This window comes from Saccostrea echinata, unplaced genomic scaffold (assembly GCF_033153115.1).
Source record: "Saccostrea echinata isolate AGI-Se365-2 ecotype Australia unplaced genomic scaffold, CSIRO_AGI_Sech_v1 ptg000008l, whole genome shotgun sequence".
Taxonomy (NCBI): Eukaryota; Metazoa; Mollusca; class Bivalvia; order Ostreida; family Ostreidae; genus Saccostrea; species Saccostrea echinata.
The window spans coordinates 10,492,623-10,518,794 of record NW_026889757.1 but is presented as its reverse complement, the minus strand read 5'-3'; the positions used below and the strand labels follow the sequence as shown (position 1 = coordinate 10,518,794).

At 32.3% G+C, this 26,172-nt stretch overlaps 1 protein-coding gene and 1 pseudogene across 1 annotated transcript; both read right to left on the bottom strand.

Moving 5' to 3' along the window:
* The window catches only part of LOC133181346 (uncharacterized), a 42,406-nt pseudogene extending 40,007 nt beyond the window's left edge, over positions 1–2,399 (bottom strand).
* A 15,034-nt stretch (positions 2,400–17,433) lies between these two features.
* Positions 17,434–23,324, bottom strand: LOC133181342 (uncharacterized). The gene is made up of 4 exons (XM_061315860.1): positions 21,901–23,324; positions 20,446–20,596; positions 18,904–19,036; positions 17,434–18,146 (listed from the first exon to the last, which is right to left on the bottom strand). Exons 1-4 carry the CDS (start codon positions 23,322–23,324, stop codon positions 17,434–17,436), a joined length of 2,421 nt encoding a protein of 806 aa, XP_061171844.1.
* Positions 23,325–26,172: the final 2,848 nt, after the last annotated feature.

The following is a 26,172-nucleotide window of genomic DNA, read 5'->3' as shown; positions in this document are numbered from 1 at the left end:
CTAAGTAATCGATTATTAATCGATTACATTTTTCAGTAATCGTGCCCATCCCTGCCATGGATACCATTTTCTTGCAGGCAAATGCATGAACTATCGTGCTAATAGTAAATAGAAAGGTACTTTTGTTTACATGCTTAATGAAGCTATAAAGCAGGCGACACATGCGTTCCTTGGAACTTTCTAATTAATTTTATGAAGAAGTGCTAGGTTAAATTTTCCCAAAATTTATGGCGGCTTATCTTCGCAACTATTTTCTGTTCATTTCGACTTATCAGATGTTTATATAATCTTGTCTGATATTTACGTCAGCATGTCAGATCCTTATGTCGACTTGTTCGATAACAATCATCATGACTATGAACTCGGTGTCTTGTTATTGTGCTAATGTCACAGAGAGGACGAGCATTTGATTCTGATTGGGGAGGGGGGGGGGCAGATTTCTTCGAGTCAGATTATTTATTTCAAGAACACTTTTTTTCCAGGGTTACCAGGGACAGATTATTTAGTTTCTTCAGTTATTGTAGAGGTTTGCAATAGAAAAAAAAGTACAGCTTATTTCATATTTTCAAGGACGAATTCCAAGGGGGTCCAATGTCATATATTGGCTACTTTGTCATAAAAATTAAATAACGCATCCAACTCTGCAATATTATATATTATATACGCCTATTATGACGAAATGGGCGCTATAAAGGTGGCAAGTTATTTCACATCAAAGCTAAAAAAGATCCTTAACTGAATTGATATGCATATTTTGCCTTCAAACGGTCTCTTAAACAATTTACAAATAAGATGGTTTAATAAAGAAAAACAAGGGGATATTTCTGAACCTAAACACACAAAGCTCCGCTCTTTGTATATACAGAGGGAATAGAACCCGAAAATGTTTTCAGTTTTATAAAGACCAAGTACGTAGTATGGGGGAAGGGGGGTTCCCCCTTTCCCTTTTATCCCAAACCTAATGTTTTACTGTTAATTTAGTATGAAAATGTTCATTGAAAGGCAGATTGCCCCCTTCCCAAAAATTTATATTGTGAAAAAGTTGGAATCATAACATCCCCCACCCGATTTTTTTAGATAAAAGTGTCAATTATTTTTCTGGGTGCTCCTTTCAAAAACGATGTAAAGAAGGCAGGAAAGTTTTTTTTTGTTACGTCGGGGGTGCATAGAAGAAACATATACTGATGAAATCAACAAAAAAATGCTTCATAAACCTCTAGCTGGGATACTTTTGCGTTGGCTCTAGAATCAACTGAGTATTGTGTACAAACTCATTAAGGGCTGCAAAGTGGGGACCCCCCACCCCCCACCCCCGTCCTTCCTAAGCGGGTGATAAATCTGACGAAATATTAAAAAAATTATTAATGATTATTTATTAACGCGAAAATAGTCATCTGTTTCAAAAAAGATAGAAAAAACGCTTAAGGCGTTATCACCTCACATGATATTTAAATGAAATTTTCTGTATATGTATGGATGTGGGTGTGTGGGTGTGTGTGTGTGTGTGGGGGGGGGGGGGTGGCATTTCTCGTTGTTAAGTTGTTTTCTTTCAAATACATATGACATTTTTTTTACTTACGAGGGGTCCTTAATTCCTGAAAGGGGTGGGGGCTCCAAGGTTATTTCTTGATTATTTTACTGTATAATATTTCTAGCTGAAAATCCCAGGGGGTCCATACCTCTCCAACCTCAAACCCCAAACCTCTCCCCCTGCCAGAAATACTGCAGAAAAAGAATTTAAAATACGGTTTATGCTGAAATTGAAAAATATAACAGGATTGTTGGGACTCTTTTTACTATAGTATCTCCCTGCCATGCAATGACTGTATGCAAAATAATATTATTATAAACAAAATAATATTATTATTTACAAACAGTCTTAAGGACAAATATGAAATTATAAACAGACTGTCCATTTGAAATTGAAGATATTAACATGTTCATCTAAAGAAGTAATGAATCCAGAGTAAATCTTTAAATGAATAAATCATACTTGTGAATATGTGTTTTATGTTGTTGAATTTAGAACCGGTTTCACGATCAATATTCAACGGCGCGTCTCATTTTTCAACGGACTAGGGTCTAAATTCAACACCTTTGGTCTCTGTATTCAATGTTGAAAAATGACCCCTCGGGTCAATTTTCAACCCGGGCCAAAATTCTACGTTACACTGGGTCCCTAAGTGTTGCTCTGTTCTTCAGGCGACACAAAAATCAGATGTCCAAATTTATCAGATTGTTTGATGTTTGAATATTTAAATCAGATACCAATATATAGATCATTTTAAAAAATCACATTTTTTATTTAAATAACTGATCATAAAAATGTGTAATTTTACTCGAAGAAATATATTTTTAAACCATACCTGGCTTCAATGATACAAATCCTTGGTCACCACACCTACATGTAAATCCCCATCTGCATATCATGTATAATTATCCACTCTTTAATCCTTAGTTGTGTTTTTTCACATAGAGCAGCCTACACTTTCTAAAAGACGTCTACCCAATAAATTAGGGAATGTAAAAACCAATCACGGGACAAAATATGTAAACAAGGCACGAATATTGATTTTATCAATAACTACGATGCATTTATGGCCATCACTGTTAATTCTTAACAGGATGTGGTTGTTGTGGAACTTTTAAAAAAGAAAAACACACCGGTTTATGCGTCATGCTTTTGCTTTTCAGACAGAAACTCGACTGTCAGTTCAGTAGCTCGTAAACAAAGACATATAACTCTTCTCATTGTTTTGAATTTTAAGAATGCTTTATGCTTAACTTTTAAGTTAACATTCCATTTCACATACATGTAAATGTAAAGAATATGAATGGGACTTTATTCCTGGTAAATAAGGACTTTATTTAACTGAATGGCCCAAATTTGAGTAACTTTCATAAACAATAAAGATTGCATAAAAACCATCTGAACCATCATTGGTCTGTTTCATACAGTGTTTGAAATATTCTTTCATCTTACACAATTGTATACATTAAGATTTATTTTATAGCTAAAGTACAAGAGAACTGCAGCATCTAAGACTACATGTAAATCGACTTTGAATAAGGGTGAATTAAAAAAAAATGACCACCAAACTGAATTTTTTTGGAAAATTTCAACTACTTATAACATATTTTTCACTTATATCATCACATTGCACATGCATTCTAATTTAAAATCCTGAAGTGGCAATAGAATAGACAATTGGATAAAAAAGTTTCAGATTTTTTATTAGTAAAATTTCTTTTGAAAAAAGAAAATATCATTATACCTTAAAAGACTTTCTAAAATACATAATCACAAGAAATTATAGTTTTTTATGCTTCAAAATGGTAAAAGGGTTATAGATGATTAAATCTAGACCTTGATTGAGTATCTTCTCTTGTATATGTGACAAAAATTGGCTTTTTGATTATTATTTTACATTATTTTTTTCAATTCTGGTTTGAAAAGTTTTAATACGAAAAAAATATGAAGCAATAAAATTCTTCAAAAGTCACTTTTTTGTCCGTTCAAGTCAATTCTTTAAATCTAAGCCAAACAAGAATTTTTATATACAAGTTCTCTTACAAAAAATACTAGATTTTGAAGTGACCCTATGTTACATTATTGTGTTGCACTCCTGACATCTGATATGTATTTTATTTAACAATGTTTTAAAAATTCTAACACACAATAACCAATTCTTACTTTGTAAATCAATTTGTCGTTTTGATATTTTTCATCTTTTACGGCAGGTTTTTCATATTTTGAAGACCTTAAAACATGATTATTTGCAAAGTGTAATATATATAAATTGTATTTAAAACTATATGTGAAATGATGAAAACTTCTCCCTGAATTGACTGTAAAATTTCTGAAATTTTTGATAGACATAGTGCTTTGAACATCAAATAGTATCAAACATTTTTTTTCAACTTATCTTTTAGTAAAGATAGTTAAAAAGCATTGGTAATTATAAAGCAGTTTTGTTGCACTAAAACCATATAGCACAAAAATTCATAAAGTGTTGGCAACATCAAGTGGTAATGAAATTGTGCAATATTTATAACCCAATACTTCAGTATTAAAACAGATGTAAGTATTTAAAATTCACATTTTATCTGAAATTATTCCCTATTTATGCCAAAAAAACTAGCTTAAATGTATATTTAGAAGATAAAATATATTTTATAGCATATTTTCCTTCAGAGGACAAACACAGTAACCCACTAGAAAAATTCTATTCATCATTTTTTCTTTATTTTTATTCTTACTGGATGATTTATAATTCTAACATATTTGTTGCACTCCTGACCAAAAGCATTGGGGCCTTCAAAGTAGAATTGTGAAGTGAAAATTACATAAGAACTTGTTCTGTTGTTTCAGTGAAGTTGAGGAGGAATTACTTGAAATTTATGACAATTTTTTAGTGTGTTTATTTTTAACGTTCATTAAAAAATCACAAAAAAGATAAAAACACATCTGAATTGATAAAATTGAAAAAGGAAGGATTTTAATAATAAAACTGTCAATAATTTAGTATTAAATTATACAAAAAGATCATTATTAATTAATGAATACTTCTAAGCATGAATAGAAGTGTTTTCGACACACAATTTGAATCTTTAAAAAAATGTGTTGCACTCCTGACCATAGAAATGAGGATCTGAAGCACAGACAGATCCTGTAATTGATAAATCTATTTGGTAAAAATGTTCTTTGTGTCTTTATTTTCCAAAATAAAAATCAGAAAATCATATAATGATAATAGTTTTTTCATGCTTGGGAGCAAAACATCAAATGTTGCACTCCTGACATTATTGGGTATGCACATATACTTGACTCTCATTAATGCTGCTTGTGATTTATATAACATTTTTAAGTTTTAAAATGTATATCAGTTATTGTTTTACACTTCAAAAATTCTTTTTTGTCTTAATTTTCTTTCAGAATTTTACAATTGATGTTTTTTTGGCAACACTACATTTTTTCTGTTGCACTCCTGACATGGTATAACATTTTTTTAAACATCAGCCATGACCACAACTTGATTAAACAAAAGTTACTACAGTCCAAATTTAAAGCTCAATACTTTGAATATTATCAGGAAAGTCTTTATTTTCAACATAAAGCATTATTATTTATTTCACAGATCTCCAAAAAATATTGAAATTTCAAAATGTCACAAAAAGGTGTTGCACTCCTGACAATTTTAGCATCATTTTTGGGCATAACTTTTTTGTTAATTGAGATATCAACGAGATATTTGGCAGGTAGTTAGACACTACCAAAAGACATATGCTGAGACATAGAAATCTATTTTCATTGCCTGTATTTTTAGTGTGGGTTAATAAATATGCGTTTGGTCATTTTTTTTGAATTCACCCATAATCTACCCGGTATATCCTCAAAAAGGCAACTCAAATACAGGTATGAAATTGATGTCACAAAATAAGTTTTTGGACTTACATTTACTCTTATAATTCATATACATATAAAGCATATAAAAAATAAAAATAGAAAAGAATTAAAGGTTCATCAGGTGACAGCTCAATCATGTATGGAATATTATTAGGCCAAATAAAAAAATATGTGTGGTTCCCATTACCTGACCGTCCCTATTTTAGATTCCCGACCCTAAACTTTTTTTCGGCAATATTCATATTTATTTTCTGGAATTTTCCGCGATTTCCGTCATCCACTTCGGTATTAGTTTTAGTTCCAGCAATGGCGGCCTCCATGCAAAAATCGTTTCAACACGTAGTGCAAGTGTTTGATGGTGTTGAATCTAAAGCAAGCTAGCATGGCGTGGCAGTATACCTTTTTCCAGCGCCATGTTTTTTTGTTTGTTTGTTTTTTGGTTGCCAAAATTAAATAAATATGCCCAAGAGTGGCGAGATTCAGTTAGTTGCTCTGTTTACAGCTGGTTTATAACAAGTGCATGCTGATTAGCCCCTTTATTATTTAATGCACGCAAAGGTGTGAAGTCAGGATAGGAAATCACTTCTCGCTTGAAAGCACACAGACAGCTGGCCAGGTAACGTTTTTTGGAGTTAGGGGGAAGATAACATGAAAAAAACATTTATTTGATTGCATTGATTACGCAAGAATTAGCCCAATGTGTAAGGATGTTCACCTTGGACTTTATTTTTTACAAAAAGAAAAGATTGTGTTTTCATTATTTGTTTCATATTCATAACTAGGGTGCCCCCTGCCAATGTTGACTAGTATATTTAACGCCACATCAAAAGCCACTTATTTTCTCCTTCACTCTGTTCATCCACAAATAAAACATTTCTTTTCTGTACCATAGTTGGAAAAGACTGAATTCAAAATAAACAAAACATTTATTAGTTATGAGTTATATACTCAGCTCTTCACAAAATATTTCTGTTTTTTCGCATTCTATAATGTACAATTTTAGATTTTATATACCTGTATAAAGACTTCCGCAGCAGATTCCGATAGAGAAATCATGATCTATATTTAAGATTTAATGTATAATGCTTAAGATATCCATTAATTTTACTTATAATATACAATTCTGAAATTAATATCATCCTTTAAAAACAAGGATAGCACATATCATTTTCGTAAACACTTAACATTCTAAAAAAAGGAAATATAATATCCAAATAACAGTTAAATAATTCAATTTGCTCATGCTGATTATCTTCAAACATTGTATTTTCTAGATGAGTATGAACTTGAATGAACAGAATCAGCAAACAACTGTTTAAATACCCAAGACATTTTATTCACACATTAAAGCACATATCTAATCCATATGCTTAAGAGAAAACATATCTAACACTCTACACATAAAATAGTTCACTTATGCTAACGAAAAGAAATAGGTATTATTTAGAAAAATTTAGAAAATCATTTTGTACAAAAAAAAAAAAAAAAAAAAAAAAAAAATCCCTACCTACCCTATTTTTCTGGAGGTGTAACCGGAACCACACATATTTTTTTGTTTGGCCTTAATGCTGAGTTTCCAAATGCAAAATTAAGGGTATTTGATATATTCCATACAAGTTGTCAATCATTTATTAGTGATTTATACAGAGATTCATTTGCATATAAATGTTGATAACATTGTTTTACTGTCTTTATTAACTTGTAATACTAAATTTTATAAATTGACAAATTCATTCTTTTTAGAAAGTGCATATAATTTGGAAAAGAGACCATCAATCCACTGGAGGGTATCGCATGAAAGCAGTGATTATAGAATATTGTAAGGCTGGAGGAGTTATAGTACAACAGGCAGGCAAGTAATGGTACTTTGTTCTGGAAATTTTTCGCCCCCGTTTTATTTTTCTCATTCTGCCCTCCTTACAAGTACATGTAGGTGAATTTAAAACGGGACAAATTCAAAGAAGGCAGCATATATCTTTTAAACACAAATGTGTCTGATCAAATTTGAAAAGGGCAAAATTGTTTTCAAGGGTGAAAGAGTGAACATTTTAAAAATTAAAATGGGGTGAAAATATCCAATAATACAGGTTATATGTATTAACACAGTACATATGCATTTCTCTTTTCTTTATAATGAAAATAATTTGTTCTGTAAAAGGACAAATTTTGTTCTGATTTGTATCAAATAAATAAATATGTGCCAGATTTATTATTTTGCAGGCACCTAAGTTACCATCAGTTGTGTGTCAAGCTGTGCAAAAATTCTATGTCATGTTACAGAATCTTTCTTAAATACAGGTATATGTCTGCTCATCTGGCAATCTTAGGACATCACTGGATGGTTTTGTTTAAAAAGATTACAGAGTTAACACACACTTCCAGCATGAAGACCAGCCAGTTGCCTCTCCTGTCCTGACATTGTTAAAGGTAAATGGTCCTTTCAGAAAAGGATCTGACAATGCAAAGGCTTGCTAATCAATTAAAGATTTCTATTTACTAATAGGTAATTAATTTGAATTTCTGTAGCTTAAAAATTTAATGATATGAATTAAAAAAAATATTTTATTCAAAATTATTTTTATTTCAGTACTATGTGACAGTGAAAAGACATGGCTTTAAATTACTGTATCAGAGATCAATCCAGGTTATAAATCTGAGGAAAACAATAAAGCATCCACTTCGAGCTACTTATATCACTGCCTTAATAAGATGTCTGCATGTGTAACTAACAAAGGACAGTGACCAGTTGTAGCTATGATATCAGAGGGCATCCTGAAAAACACTCATCACTAAGAATAGAAAACTTCAAATGACTTTTGTATCAATCCTTTTGAATTTCATCTGGCTTGGAATTTCAGTAGCCTTTAGCATCCTTCAAGCATTTCAGGAAGTACATGTACCAATTTGCAGGCATAAAATGTTTGAAACAGATTGCTTGTCCCAAATAAAAAAAAATAATTTCTCTGCCAATTAACAGTGTCATAAGCAGTTGATTGATATCACAGTTCCACTGGCATAGTATTTGTGGTTGAATGGTGCCATTTTTAAGAAAACTTTTCACAAAAACCTCGAAAACATCAGATGGAAAGGAGCATCTACAAGAAAAACAGTTAACACTTTCTTGAATATTAACAATGATATATCATGCCCATTTACATCCTTTATATAAACTAATTAATCTAATCATAGAGAATTATGTACAAATTTGTCCTTTTGTGTATTTATAGTGTATTAAATTGATTTTACTAATTTATAAATATTTATGTTTTTCACAGTCATTATCATTTACAAATAGAAGTACATATAACATAAAAATATTACATGTTTAGTAGGATAACGTGAAATTGTTATACCACAAAAACCATCGCTGACCTCGCCTCGGTCAGCAATGGTTTTTAAGGGGTAAGAATTTTACATCACCATAAATAAACAGGTAATATTTTTCTTGTCATAAAATGCATTTTAAAGAAAACATCAAGGTGAAACGAATGTGCAAACATTCTGCACAGTTAACATTTTTTATTACTGTATATACTGTTACCCGTAGTCATGCATTTTCAACCATTGGGATGTAATGTTTGGCATACAGTATGGTAATAGTACTTGTTAACAAATGTTTTTTAAACCAATCAAATTTGACTATTTAACATGAAAGTGTATCATAAATATTTTATCTAGCATTTATCTACCCTTTTCAGTACCTTGTGCAGCCCTGTAATATATAATGACAAATGGAGAAAAATGCCTATTTCAAGAAAAAAAGTCTGTCTCATAATTGTAGGAGTATTGGCAAGGGGGGGGGGGGGTCATGAAACTTGGCGGTTAATACATTTTGTATGTGTAAATGAAAAAATGCCTTTTTCTTTGTAGAATAAAAAATGATTATTTTTTGAGTGTGTGTGACCATTTTTATTTCCGAATAGACAAGATAGCTTATAGCCTACAGAATGAGCTGACCATTTTTATTTATTGTAGTAATTAAATTAAAAAAAAAAAGAATGTGTTTTCTACAAAGATCATATGTTATAGACGTGGTTTTCAACTTTGTATTCCCATGGCCGATGCATTTGGGTACATCTATTTTTTTTATTTGCTTTCAATGACATCGCATTCAATATCCCAATCTCATGTATACCTGTCCAATACTCTAAATTATACCACTGTAAGCTAAGTCAATGCTTTAAATTTATGAAAACAATCTGTAGATAAGCGTACCTTTTGAATACAGACGATTTTAGCATAAAAACGATTTAATTTTCCCTTTTTGCTTAAGTATGTTGGCTAATCTTGGCCCCCTCGGAATAGCTTGTGTTTACGTTATGTAATGAAAAAATAAAGCAATTAAACAACTGTTAAACGCTATTTACCTGCATCTATCAATCCAATTTCTCCTCTTCTTTGCAACAATCGGGGATCAAAACAAACTACAAGTTTAATAATTCCACTGCGATGATTACAACTTAAGTAATCCATTGTCTCCAAGAACGCTCAGGTACCCGGGAGTTATAAAACGAAAGTGAAAGTCAACGAAACTTACAGACCCTTTGAATTTTCCTATAGTATACATGATAGATAAGTGTAATAAATATAATTTATGAGCAAAACAAACAACAAATTCTACTGGGATGCTTAAAACTAAATGCGAAGCTGTAATCCATTGTCTGCAAGAATGGTAAGTTATAAAACGAAAGTGAAAGTAAATGAGAATTAAAGGCTATAGTCTTGGGAGCAGTTGTTATTTCATAAATAATTTGAATAGGTGATATCACCTATTCGAATAAGTGATATCACCTATTCAAAATGATTAAGTGATATCACATATTCGAATAAGTGATATCACCTATTCGAATAGGTGATATCACCTATTTGATTTGAATAGGTGATATCACCTATTCGAATAAGTGATATCACCTATTCAAAAGGAATAAGTGATATCACCTATTTGAATGGGTGATATCACCTATTCGAATTGGTGATATCACCTATTCGAATAAGTGATATCACCTATTCGAATAGGTGATATCACCAATTCAAATCAAATAGGTGATATCACCTATTCGAATAGGTGATATCACCTATTCAGAAGCTGAATAGGTGATATCACTTATTCGAATAGGTGATATCACCAACTGAATAGGTGATATCACCTATTCGAATAGGTGATATCACTTTTTGTCAGTAAATACCAAAACGGCGCCTCATAGATAGCACCCATTCAAATAGGTGATATCATTTATTCCTTTTGAATAGGTGATATCACTTATTCGAATAAGTGATATCACCTATTCAAAAGGAATAAGTGATATCACCTATTTGAATGGGTGATATCACCTATTCGAATTGGTGATATCACCTATTCGAATAGGTGATATCACTTAATCATTTTGAATAGGTGATATCACTTATTCGAATAGGTGATATCACCTATTCAAATTATTTATGAAATAACAACTGCTCCCAAGACTATAGCCTTTAAGTCTCATTTACTTTCACTTTCGTTTTATAACTTACCATTCTTGCAGACAATGGATTACAGCTTCGCATTTAGTTTTAAGCACCCCAGTAGAATTTGTAGTTTTTTTTGCTCACATATTATATTTATTACACTTATCTATCATGTATACTATAGGAAAAATCAAAAGGGTCTGTAATAAGTCTCCTTGACTTTCACTTTCGTTTTATAACTTCCGGGTACCTGAGCGTTCTTGGAGACAATGGATTACTGCTTCGCTTTTTAAGTTGTAAGCATCGCAGTGGAATTATTAAACTTGTAGTTTGTTTTGATTCCCGATTGTTGCAAAGAAGAGGAGAAAATGGATTGATAGATTGAGGTAAATAGCGTTTAAGGATGCTCATTACACCACTTTTTGATGACGTACTACACAGAAAAATAAACCTCCATCCGTTTTCTCCTGGGGACGAATTGTACAGGTTCGCTTTGCTGATGATCTAAATCTTTAAAACGCTCTAGACTACATGCGGTGTTGTAAACAATGAGAACAAGGTAACGGATTCATTATAAATCAAAAACGAAGAAGGGTTATTTTTAAGCAGAGACCAGAGAATGACATTCAAATCTTCGCTACCTAAGTACTGTACAATGTCATGGTGAAAACAACAAGTTCTACCACTGACAACGTATAGAGGAAATTCGAATTGAAATCTACAACCTCCTTGAAATAAATTACAATTGACTTGCGCTTTTAGAGTATTAATTGTACTCTTGTTGGTTTGTGTGATTGTCTTTATTTCTTTGAAAAATGTATATTTATTCTAGAAATTTTAGCTTATTCTGAATCATATTTGTTCAATCGTTCCAGAGTGTTTTGAGTCAGGGGAATTTAGGAAAGATAACTCGTGCAAGTGGACTTTTTATTCCGATTATTTTTTAAATTGGAATTTTCATTTCCTTAAAATATTTTTCATTGAATTTGTCACTTGTTATTCATAAATATACATTCCTTGTCTATTTATAACTGATTTTCCAAATTATTCATGCAAAAATTAAGAAGAAAATCACATTAATTCTTTTTTGGGAGAAAATTATTTTTTCGAATAAATATAATATTGAATATAATGAAGTGTTATTATATTGCTTACATATCTGAAGATGATATCCATCACTTGACACTGAGATTTCTGCAATACCATCAATCAGAAACTTGAAAGAAAACATTTAACCAAAATCAGAGAAAAGATTAAAAAATACTTTAAAAATATTTATCCTATCATAACCTCCATTTGGATATTTAAAATCTTCATTAAAAGTAGTGCTGTAATGAAATCTAAAATAAACTGGGGGTGTAATGAGCCTCCTTAATTGCTTTATTTTTTCATTACATAACGTAAACACAAGCTATTCCGAGGGGGCCAAGATTAGCCAACATACTTAAGCATAAAGGGAAAATTAAATCGTTTTTATGCTAAAATCGTCTGTATTCAAAAGGTACGCGTATCTACAGATTAGTTTCATAAATTTAAAGCATTGATTTAGCTTACAATGGTATAATTTGGAGTATTGGACAGGTATACATGAGATTGGGATATTGAATGCGATGTCATTGAAAGCAAATAAAAAATAGATGTACCCAAATGCATCGACCATGGGAATACAAAGTTGAATACCACTCGATAACACATGATCCTTGTAGAAAACACATTCTTTTCTTTTTTTTAATTTAATTACTACAATAAATAAAAAAGGTCAGCTCATTCTGGAGCTACCCTGTCTATTCAGAAATAAAAATGGTCACACACACTCAAAGAATAATCATTTTTTATTCTACAAATAGCAACTGGCTGGTCTTCATGCTGGAAGTGTGTGTTGACTCTGTTTTCTTTTTAAACAAAACCATCCAGTGATGTCCTAAGATTGCCAGATGGGCAGACATATACCTGTATGTAAGAAAGATTCTGTAACATGACATAGAATTTTTGCACAACTGATGGTAATTTAGGTGCCTGCAAAATAATAAATCTGGCACATATTTATTTGATACAAATCAGAATAAAATTTGTCCTTTTACAGAACAAATTATTTTCATTATAAAGAAAAGAGAAATGCATATGTACTGTGTTAATACATATAACCTGTATTATTGGATATTTTCACCCCATTCTAATTTTTAAAATATTCACTCTTTCACCCTTGAAAACAATTTTGCCCTTTAAAATTTGATCAGATACATTTGTGTTTAAAAGATATATGCTGCTTTCTTCGAATTTGTCCCATATGGAGAAATGGCGTTCATTCTTCTCATTTACATATCGGCCATATTGGAGCTATAATGGCGACAGTTTCCATAAAGGCTTATGTAGAGAACGAACAAAAACCCGCAGATTTTTATATCCTAACTATTTCGGATAAAGTTCTTCCGCCGATGTTTAGATTTTTCTTAATATCTTCCACCGGAAATGACAATATTGTTTATGCCAAAGTGAAAGTTGCGACCGCCTTTTTGATTTGAAATTCCGAAGCGAGAGTATATTGTTTTAATGAAGGAAAGAGCACAGAATTGGTGTCTTTATCATTTTTGGTGATTAAATGTAAGTGTTAATTGCAAGTTGACAGACTTCTTCCGCCGATTAATAGGTGCAGACGAATGCCTATTTTTATAAAATACAGATGATTTATCATTTCATGAAGAGTTACGACTGCCTTTTTAATTTGAAAACGGCAATTTTTTGCATGAGTGTGACCTACTTATTACCAATAAAAGATGGTTTCATGAGTTGTCAATTGTTAATAACCCAAAATTCTGCCCAAATAACTATGACGGAGGCTTAAAAAACAAAACAAACTGTGCTTGCAGGTTTTAGTATAAAAATTTAAAGAAATGGAATATTTCGAGTTTATGCAAGATCTTTTTGAATATTAATGAGATGTAAATCACGTGGAAGCAACCTCATGAATAAACTGTACATCATTTCTCCATATGCTATTTTAAATTCACCTACTTGTAAGGAGGGCAGAATGAGAAAAAAAAAACCTAACTGGGGCGAAATATTTCCAGAACAAAGTACCATTACTTGCCTGCCTGTTGTAGTATAACTCCTTCAGCCTTACAATATTCTATAATCATATATTGCTTTCATGCGATACCCCCCCCCCCCCCCCCCAGTGGATTGATGGTCTCTTTTCCATATTATATGCACCTTCTGAAAAGAATGAATTTGTCAATTTATAAAATTTAGTATTACAAGTTAATAAAGACAATAAAACAATGTTAACAACATTTATATGCAAATAAACCTCTGTACAAATCACTTATAAATGATTGACAACTTGTATGGAATATATCGAATACCCTTAATTTTGACATTTGGAAACTCGGCGTTAATAACAATCCATACATGATTGAGCTGTCAGCTGATGAACCTTTAATTCTTTTCTATTTTTGATATGCTTTACATGTACATGAATTATAAGAGTAAATGTAAGTCCTAAAACTTATTTTGTGACATCAATTTCATACCTGTATTTGAGTTGCCTTTCTGAGGATATACCGGGTAGATTATTCAAAGTCGATGTACATGTAGTCTTAGATGCTGCAGTTCTCTTGTACTTAGCTATAAAATAAATCTTAATGTATACAATTGTGTATGATGAAAGAATATTTCAAACACTGAAACAGACTGAAACTTTAACCAAAATCTCCTCTATAACATGCTCTCTTAACTGAAGAATATGGTCATACAAATGCAGTCATATGAATTTTGTTCAATGATAAATGCAGAGAGAATTTGCAGAATATATAAAGAAAGTCTTATCGCTGGGAAATAAGCAGGTTCAGGTACAATCTCTTAATTTAGCTATATAGCTTGAAATAGCTATATAGCTTTATTAAGCTATTCAAAATAGCTTGATTTAGCTCTTTATATGCAGTTTTTCACAAAAATTATTTTTGTAAGAAATAGACAAAAAGTCGCATGTATTTGACTATTCATATATGTACTATGGGCTATCGAAACAACACGCAAAATCAAAGATAGCTCCAACTTTGCAACTTTTGAATACTTTTAAGCAAAAGATAAATTTCTATTGTTTGAGTAACTGTACACTAACTTGTGTGCATTGAGGCATGGATAAGTATGATTGCTTCTCATTGTACTGAATTATTACCAATCAATTATCTTGTTGACCATAATTGGTCTCCTTTATAATTTCATTGAAGAAGTAACTGTATCAATTGCATTATATAGCCCAAAAACTTTTAGAACTTTGAGTACAAAGTCTCTTTTGTTTCTATTTTCCTAATAATATCCCCTTGTTTAAGGGTCACAATCCTAGTTTTAGTACAAATGGAAGCCCTTGGCCCAAGGATACCCTTTGACAAATTTGACAATAATTGGCCAAAGGGTTCTTGAGTTATGGCCCATATTCTAAAAAGTTTACGCACACCGCACAAATGGCCATAGCATTAGCTCTTAGAACAATGTACAGTATTTTCACCCAAATTCCAGTATTTTGAGGACTGCCGTACAGTATTTGGGCCTAAAAATTATCACATGTATGTATGCAAGGAGATTTTAATGAGTGATTTTTACATGCATCAATTTCAGGTGAGTTCAAGGTTGAATGTCATCACTGCACCAAGGTGCGACTTTTTGTACATGCTGAGAAAATTACACATTTAAGAAAAAAGTGTGATAAAATAGCTAAATTAAGCTATTCTGAATAGCAAAATAAAGCTACATGTATATAGCTAAATCAAGAGATTGTACTGGACCTGATAAGTGCTTTCAAACATTGAATACTTAAAAAACTAGACCCACAGCTTAATTTTTGTTGATAAATGAAGCGTATTCTGAACAAATTATTTACCCAAACAAAGGTGAGGCAGTCATAAGATGACGTTCGTACCCATCTGACACTTACACTACTCCTCCTTAATCAGCTGGTAGTACATTATTATCCTCGAATTCAAGAAAAATCTGTTAATAAATCAGTTGGAATGATGATAACAAAACTACTCTAATCAGATACAAATGTATTATATAAGACTTCTGTTTTACCCAAGAATACACAAGAAACAGGTGACATTCTCTGACTTGTTTACCTGTACTTCGATCGAAGTTCTCCTCCTACTTGCTCGCACCCAAGCTTTTATGACACTCAATTTATCCATCGTAAGTCGGAGAACCCTTCGGCTTTGTACAACTGCTTAAACTTTCCTTATACGCTTTGTGTAAACCATAAACATGCATAACCCAATACACATCTCCATGTGTGAGGTACCCGGAAGTTAATATTATCGAAAAATCTCACGAGTCACGTGACGAGACTTAGAGACCCTAATGCAGCCCGAATTTGCTTGGTTCCAATGGAAATCTAGATAGTCTTGAGGAAGGGAGCATTCATTATCTATTGTTGTAAGAAATGCAAATAGGTGATATCACCTATTCGAATTGGTGATATCACCTATTCAAATTGAATAAGAGATATCACTTATTCGAATAGGTGATATCACCTATTCGAATAAGTGATATCACCTATTCGAATAAGTGATATCACCTATTCGAATAAGTGATATCACCTATTCGAATAAGTGATATCACCTATTCAATTTGAATGAGTGATATCACTTATTCGAATAGGTGATATCACCTATTCGTATAGGTGATATCACCTATTCGAATAGGTGATATCACTTTTTGGCAGTAAATACCAAAACGGCGCCTCATAGATATAAAAGCTGTCTGTACGACTGATATTCAGGTAGGTAGTTGCCACTTTTTTTAAAAGGAATATGCAAACAAAGTAAAATTACACCTAGGAATGATTTTAAGAACTTAGGCGAGAAAAAACTTCCCTAACGTACACCTGCATAAAAATGTTGACATTGGGGAAAACGTTCTACTGCGTCTGTACCACCTTTAGAAGACGGATAAAAAGAACCAGCATTTTTTATTTGAAAATTTATTTATTATTAAAAGTATGTTTTTGCGATCATAGGGCGTCCGTCATCAGTCTGTCTGTAATGAAATATACACTGTATGGAGATAACGAACAGCTACAGAAAAAAGTCACTGAAAAAGTAGACTTTTGAGTGTGCATGTTGCTATAATATATGATTTCTCTCGCAATTTCCACTCAGCTCAAAATTCCTGCAAGATTTGGACTGTAGTAAAACATTTTCATTACAAAAAGTCCATATAAAAAAAAGTTACTCCAGATACCCTTGTTTTAATAGAATTTTCGTAAAAATTATACTTTAGCATTAGAATCTCTGAACAACACTGCTTTCTGTCCACTAAATTCCTGTATAAGCATTTACAAATCTGTACTTAAACTGTAAATATTTTCTTAAGAATTTCTCATGTACATGCACATTTTGTTCCTATCACGATCGAAAAAAAAGTTTTAATCAAAATATTATGCTCTCTCGTCATATTCGGGTATTTGTTGATTATTTTCCTTTTCATATAATACATCCTTGTGATAAACATGGAACCCATTTTTTTCTTCACAGGTAGATTCTGATAACAAATGAAACTAATTTTCTCAAATACAATAAGTTTTTGCCTCAACATCCTCCGCCACAGCCACCACCACCACCACATCCACCTCCTCCACCACCACATCCACCTCCACCACCACATCCACCTCCTCCACCACCACATCCACCTCCTCCACCACCACAACCACCTCCTCCACCACAGCCTCCGCAGCCACCACATCCTCCGCAGCCAGCACCCCCATCACTCACCCCGCCACCACCACCACCACCAAAATCACCTCCATCTGAATTAATGACGCAAAGACCTTGCTCAAATCCTACACCAGCAGTTTCATTTACAATGCCCCCAGCACCACAACCAGCACAAACGTTAGCACCATATGTATGATAAATGTAGTGATTAGAGGGTGTAAGATATCGAAGACCGGCTGCCTGCATAAACGACATATTTTCGTCTGGAAATCTTTCAATTTTTCGTGTACCTCTAGATGCTACCCTAGGTTTTAAAGACATTCCAGGTCGCCAGTAGGAAGGACGTGGCACACAGAGCACGTGGAGAAGAGCAATGGAAAATGACAGGGCAACATAGTTTAGAACTTGTCCAGCAGCTATCCTGCTGCAAGTTATTAAGCCTTGAGTGAAATCTAGCTTTAGTCCCTCAAACTCTACTGGATGGTGTTCTGAAAGATTGATAATTTGCTTTCTTGGAGGACTTGTATGATCCACTCTATAGACTTTAACTTGCAGATGACCTGGATTTCCCGGAACTCCTCTTCTGCCTAAAAGGAGATTTTAAACAGACAAAATTTCGCTAGTGAGTTAAGGTTAGGTATAGGTGTTTCTATGCAAATGAACTACATGTAATTAAAACATATGATGGTTATACTAATTATTCAAAGAAGGTAAAAATTCATTTTTCTATTAAATAGTAAGTACCCTCAACATTTGAAAGCCAGTACACATTATGACGCCATTGTTCCTTACTGTACGAGATTATAAAGTACATCATCAAAATAGTTTTGGCGCAAGGGCAAACTCAAAATAATTTTACAGAAACAGGGTATACTTAGAAGGGTTGATAATATTGCTGCATAAATGTTGACAGTTGCATTGTTTAGTTACACTTTGTTAAGTTTTCAAACATGGAAAAATTGAGAGTCCTGTGTTAGATTCTTCAAATTCTTCTTAGCATTATACAATATTTACGCAAAATTAAATAGGATTTCTCCTTGAGCCGAAACTGTTTACCTGATAAGTTTTTTACTACAAGTAGTAAAGAATAATGACATCATAATATGACGTCATAATGAGTACTGGCGATAACATGTGGGTACTAGGAATTTATTTATATAAATGAATTTAAACTTTCCATGTATAATAGATATACCAGTTAATATGCATTTGTATTAGCTCATTTGCAATGAAACGCCTAGCCTAAACAAACGCTTTATATATTTCAATTTTGAAATCTTCTACTTTGAATATGAAATAATGTGACTATATATATATATATATATATATATATATATATATAACCTCGACTTCCAGGAATCCCCCTGAAAAATCCATTCCACTTCCCCACGAGAATTAGAGAATCTCCCTCTTCGGCTTTGATAACAATCGCTCTTTCACCAGAACCTGGGTCCAATGTAATGTTTTTTACACCCACCTTTATAAGATATAATTTTAAAAAAAATCATGATATTGAACTCCTAAAGAAGACACTTGTTACTGGTATAAAATTTACAAGTCCACATATGTCAATTTCCTTGGTAATAATTGTAATTTAAGGGAGCTCTAAACACCTCACCTAATTTATTCCTATTGTTCGGAATTTTTACACAGTAATCTGCCCTTAGATGTAAGATAAAATAAAGGGAAATAAATAATTCATGATTCAATTTGTAAAAGATTCAAGTACTTTTTTTATATTACACATTATACAAAGATAATGTAATTAAATACATTAACATGTATTTTATCACTGTAAGTAAACAACAGTGACTTCCTGAAAAACTAGGCAGCTACCAAATGTCTAAAATAAATTTGATAAACTCTTTATATACTCCTTAAACCAGTTACGGTGGGCTGATGGTCGGGTGTTCGCTTCGTGATCGGGAGGCCGAAGTCCGACTCTCATAAGCCGTGCCTCGTCAAACCTAAGACGAAAACATAGGCAGTAAGTTCCTTCGCCAAATGCCCGGCAGTTCACGTGAAAGTCACGGGTCTTTCGGATGAGATTTTAAAGTCAGAAGTCCCGTATCACGGTAGGCGTTGGCACGATAAAAGAACCCTCTCTGTTAAATGGCCATGAGTGCCAAGTACAGGTCTAAAGAACAAGGTTCACTTAGGGTCTTTTTTGGCCCTGTGAATTTCTGAAAAAGTGAAATTGCTTAGTTTTAGTTAAAAATGCATTAAATATTATTTAGACCCTTGGTGACAGCAAACCTATCCAAAATGACGTAATTTTCTGGCTAGTCAATGCATTATGTCGTCATGAATAGCGTCATTTTTCACATATCACGAAAATTTTTCAATATTTCGTGTAGAACGCAACCTATGATCTAAAATATGAAATCATTAAATAATAAAACTATTTCTGAGGAAAACATGTTTTATTTTTTGGATCAAGGAGTGCGCTCAAAGTTTTTTCTTTGCTGAAAATACTAAGATTAACCCGTTTTCCGTAAATTCAAGAACATTGCAATTTCATAAAGCCTGTTTTCCAATACTTGGACTTTCAGGAAAAACTTTTAAATAGGAAATGAAAGTATTGAAAGTCTCTACTTTATTTTGATGTTTGAAATGGACCATAGAGGGTTAGTCAATAAATTTGTATATTAACAGGGCAATTTTAAGCACAAAGTGAATCTTGCTCTTTGAAGTCCGTCACCGGTATATGGAGACGTCTCTATATGAAAATTTTCCGAATGGGACTTTAAACAACATATATCAATGTATACTCTTTTATATGATTTAATTTTCTCAAAATCCGAAAATCATTTTTATTTGGTGTTTAGAGCTTCCTAGCTGAAAATGGAAAATTGACTAAAAATCACCTTGATGTGTTCAGCCTACCTGTTTTCCCAATGGTAGTTGATCAGAACCGATAACATGAGCAATTGCAGCCATTTTGTCATGATAGTACACTTGAACAACTGACGTCATAACGTTTACGCTGTGTATTAAACGACAAGTAAACATAATGTTTCCGTTCTGGTCTCTCAGCCTATAAAAATACAAAAATTACAATTTAATTTTATCATTTGTTGAAACATACAATATTGTTCAAATCAAATAGATTCTATAAACAGTGCGAGTTAAAAACCAGTTTTCCTCAAACTCTCGTTCCTTTATTTTTTAAAATAATTTACAGAGCCACGAAAAAGAACGAAAAATTTAAGAAAACAGGTTTATAACCAGCACTGGCTATGATCTGGATTGGTGTGCATTATACAATTAGTGACTTGTACATTTTAGGTTCAATTTGAAACACACGGAGTAAAGCACCAGTCTGAATAGTCTAGGGTGTTTCAAAACAAACAACTAAACTTTATGATAATGTTGATTATTTCAACATCTCTATCGTCAACTTCGCTTATTTATGCAATATATCATTATCACCTGTAAATTTATTTAGGTTTATGTCTCAGAGTTGATTTTATACGCAAGTGCATATTCTATGTACGATCAATTTCTCAAAAGAGGCAGGTTATTGACAAGAAAGTTGATGATAAAAGGATACAAGATATTAAGAATCTCGTTTAACGTCAACATTTGACATATTCTAAGATCGAATCAATGACATTGTTTGCAACTACAATTTATCGTTGTCGCCCGCGTGATGCAATGTTTAGAGCCTTAACTTCAGAGTCGCGGAATAAAGAGTTGATCCTTACATCGCGGCTTCGAATCCTACTGCGGGACGTGAAGATCGATCCTTCAGATGCGACTGTTTAAACCAAGGGTTCGTGTCACAATAGGTGCTGGCATGAAAAATATCCCCTTTTGCTTAAAAGCCTTAAGTACCGAGTACAGGTCTAAATTTAGAGCCCATCACCGGCAGGTGGTGGCGTTTCAATATAAGTGAAAAATTCCATCGTTAAGATGAATGTTGACTGATAACTTTCATCAGAATTAAGCCATTATTTTCACACTGAATTGACTGCGGAGTTTTCCGTTTATCAGATCATGTTCAAGACCACATGGTGGGTGTGACCCGTCGCAGGGAATACCCACTTCTCCATGGCACCTGATCCAGTCTCTAATGTTTTAGAGGTGTTTGCTCTGCGCCCAAAATTTATTTTTCCAATAAATTTAAAGCATGATTGATGTTTGTTACCTTCCCATTTCATGTTAATAACACGAAAATAATAATAAAAAACTATAAAAGGAAGAGGAAGCACGGTTGATAATGGGCAAAATTAAAATTCAATCAAAAGAAAAACATAATTTATCCAATAATAAGAGAAGTAATATAAACCAAGAAACACAATCATTTAATTTACAAGTAAATGCTTTTAAATACTTTACCTGTGAGAAGCTACCTGGCAAATGTTTACTGCGTTAGACTTTGGCAAAGGAACGGGGCCCCAAAGTTGTTCTTCATTTGTTGGCATGTTTGCCTGTTCGTATCTCCCTGGCTCCAAAGAAAGCACAATGTCATCTAAAACGGTTCGCAAAAAAAATCCTCTTACCACACAGCTTGCTTTAGCCAATGTGCTCACTACTTGCATGTCCCTTTCAAACTGAAATTGGCCACCTTCCTGTAACTCGGGACGGATGAGGTAAAGACCAAATCTTTCTTGAAACCCCCCTATGAATTTGGATCTTCCTCCAAATATGCTGTTTCTTGTTTTCAGCTCAAAAACAAGTGTGGAATCATAGGGGCCAAATGAAAACATTATTTTTTGCTGACCCCACGTCATGTTCTCTATTGTTCCTGTCAGTTTTTTAATCAGAGTAGATTTCCCTGACATGATATGCCTCTTGATAACTTTCAACTTGATCTTTTTATCTTTATTTGCGTTTGACGACATGACTGATATTTCCTGAATAGTGACTACAGTTCTTCTTCCACACATTTTTTCAATATCCTGCTGTGTAAGGTGATAAAGTTTACCCCTTGGAGAATCGCCTCGGTACATAGCACCAAATTTAGAAAAATGTTCATGGTATGTTTCTATCCAGAGCCTTCTTGTATTTTCATCCGACACAGATAGTTTGGATCCTGGACTCCTGTCGGTTACCGTGTCGTCATGGACGAGGATACGACCAAGAAGGGATTTTGTTACTTTTGCATAATTGATTGGATGAAGTTGATGTGTGTGCCAAAGCAAATCAATATCATAACAAGGCACTAAGAATTCGCTCGGGTATTTCTTCTTAAGATTTAAGTAAAACTTATATCTTACAAAGGCATCCCTAAGAAACTGGTCGTCTTTGTAGTGTGGCAGATGGATGTTATAGTAGAAATCCTGCTGTCGATGGATAGCTGCCAACAGATCAAAAGTAAATTTTGATTTATATTGTTCTATTGAACGAGGTACCTTTCTATTTTTAATTTCTGGGCTTAACTCAAATTTTTCAGTAGGATAAGCCCGGGACCAAATCCTCTCTGTCTGTTTTTTTCCAGCTGGTGACTTCATAACAGAGTGATCAAGGACTCTTCCAAACAGTAACATGCAATCTTCTGCATATCTATGTGGTGCTAACATATGACAGTGCCAAACCCATTCTATGTCAGTTGGTGGATGTAAATACTTAAGTTTTAAGGTGCTTTCATTTTGGGAAGCAGCAAGTGGAAGCCAAAAATTTTCGTATCTGTAAATGGAATATCGCAGCACTGCGTCGTTTCTAAGGTATTCTAAACGTTGGACCTCAATAAGAAAGTCATATTCAGCTTTTGATGCTCGAATAAGGTCCAAGCCAAAGTTGATATCCAAAGATCCAGACATTATTGCACTCTTGTAGCTGTAAATATGTAAATATTGCTATAACAAAAATGAAAACATCGTCTTTTACAGAACAGAAAAAAACATTCAATTTTAGAATGATTTGTTTTTGAAAGATTGCATTGTCTTCAACATGATCAAACTTCCTAGTAGTCAGAATCCTTTGTTTATTGATATCAATTGTGACTCGTCTATGAAATATTTTGCAGCCATTTTAGTACCTTTTAGTAAAATGAACTCGAGATATTTCTTTATATGAAGTTTATTAATGAATGCATTATAAACAGCATTCGCCTATTTTGAATTTTGAAATTTTGAAATTTTTGAAATAAATTCAGACATAATGTTACTTGGTTTTCTGCCTTTAAGTGCGTTTTGTGCCGAATATTATGGCTTAAAATACAAGTCATCCACATTATCAAATAGAAAAAATGTTATAAAATCTACATTATGTAGTAAGACATATATTTGATAAGATATTCTTTTATAACAATTGGAGTTTTTTGTTCAGTGGCAATATTTGGATAAATTATATTGCAGAAAATCGTCAGTACATTCAGTATAATATCACCCTATGTAGACCAATTACAATACGTTATACTGGTATATGAATGTGATATAGCCAAGGATTCCTTATAAAGAAAAAATTATCTCTGATTATCAGAAAACAACACTATTTGAAATACAGTAGAAACGCAAATTGTATATTATACAATGTATAATACATACATTAATATTTTACTTTTTCTGTGACTTAATTTTCTAATTTTGCAAAATAGAATAACAACCAAAATAATAATAAAGCTACAATTAAGCCTAAGATACAATGTAAATGAATATCATAAAATAAACGATCACTATTTGGGGAAAATATATGGACATGTTTAAATTTAAAACCTAGGTTCACCCAGGTGTATGCATTAAAAAGACTCACAGGTGCCAGAATTGCTCACCTGTATATAGCTATAAACTTTTCTGGACTAAATACCGAAAATAAAACAATTTAATTTTTGTACCATAATTCCAGGTACATTGTAGCTACATCTTGCCATCCTGGTTATTTTCACCGGATCCAGCTTTTATCTCTGTGTTTTTAGGGGGAATTAAAAAGAAATGACCAAACACATATTTATCAACCTGCACTGAAAAATACAGGCAAAGGGAATAAATTTCTACGTCTCAGACACAAAAAACATTTTTACCAAATAGATATATCAATTACAGGGTCTGTCTGTGTTTCGGATCTATATTTCTATGGTCAGGAGTTCAACACATTCATTTAAGATCCAAATTACATGACGAAAAAACGTCTATTCAAACTAAGAAATATTCTTTAATAAATAATGATCTATTTGAATAATTTAGTACTAAATTATTGCCAGTTTAATTATTAAAATCTGTCTCTTTTTCAATTTGATCAATCCAGAAGAGTGTTTAGCTTTTCTTTGAATTTTTTTATGAAAATAAAAAAAACGCATTTTAAAAATTGTTTTACAATTCAGTTAATTCCACCTCAACTTCACTGAAACAACAGAACAAGTTCTGATGTAATTTATGCTTCACAATTCTACTTTTAAGACCTGCATACTCTCGGTCAGGAGTGTAACAAAAATGTTTGAATTATTGCTGATCAAATATGAATAAATTAAAAGAAACAATCGATGAGTGGAATGTTTCTTATTTACCTCAATTTGCTTACGGTGTTTGTCCTGTGTAGGAAAAGATACTATAAATATACTTTTATCTTCTAAATATATATTTAACTAGGTTTTTTTTTTTTTTTTTTTTTTTTTTTTTGACATACAGAGGGAATAATTCAAGATATAGAGACCAAGTTTAAATTCTTTTATGTGTTTAACCATAAAGTATTGGACAATAAATTATTGCACAATTTCTGTACCACTTAATGTTGCCAACACTTTATGAATTTCTGTAGTCTATGATTTAAATTTTACTGCAGTCTGGAGAGCAACAAAACTATTTTATAAATAGTTTTTGAACTTCATCTATCTTTACTAATGAAATATATGGAGAAAAGCAAATAATCATATTTTGAAGTCTAGAAAATAGGAAACACTTGCCGTTAATGATAAAAGATATCAAAATGACGATCTAATCTACAAACTTTGAATGATTTATTGTGTTATGATTTTAAAGCAATGTTTAATATAATACTTATCAGATGTCAGGAGTGCAACACAATAAGGTAAAATAGAATCACTTCAAAATCTAGTATATTTTGTAAGAAAACTTACATATCAAAATTCTTTTTTGGCTTAGATTTAAAGAATTGAAATTGAACTGAAAAGTAATTTGGCGGAATTTATTGTACTATCTTATTTCTTTCATATTAAAACATTTCAATTCAGAATTGAAAAAAAATTAGTAGTATAATAATTAAAAAACCTATTTCTTTCACATATACAAGAGAAGAAACTCAATCGAGGTTTAGATCAAATCATTTATATCCCTGACACCATTTTGATGCATAAAAAACTATAATTTCTTTTGTTTATATATTTTGGAAAGTCTTTTTAGGAATTAGTAATATTTTCTTTTTTCAAATAAAGTTTTACTAATTAAAATTCTGAAACTTCTGAAAATCTGAAACTATACAATTGTCTATTCTGTTGTCACTTTAGGAATTTTAACTAGAATGCAAGTTGATGGTCATAATGCAAGTTGGTGCTCATTATTTTTTAATTAACCCATTAGCAAAAATGATGCCAAAATTTAAAAAACAACAACAAAAAGCTGCATATTATCCCATATTCTATTTTAAGAAAAAGAAGTCTTAAGCTTGTTTTTTATTCATTGTATAAAATAAAACAAGCTTAGTCACAGTAAGGCT

Bases quoted from the DNA above. Each gene is read 5' to 3' on its own strand.
- LOC133181342 (XM_061315860.1), bottom strand. From the start codon at position 23,324: ATGTCTGGATCTTTGGATATCAACTTTGGCTTGGACCTTATTCGAGCA. The intron at 20,597-21,900 runs GTAAAGTATTTA...GTATTTTTATAG, and splicing joins TGCCAGGTAGCTTCTCACAG to GCTGAGAGACCAGAACGGAA. The intron at 19,037-20,445 runs GTAGGCTGAACA...TATCTTATAAAG, and splicing joins AACTACCATTGGGAAAACAG to GTGGGTGTAAAAAACATTAC.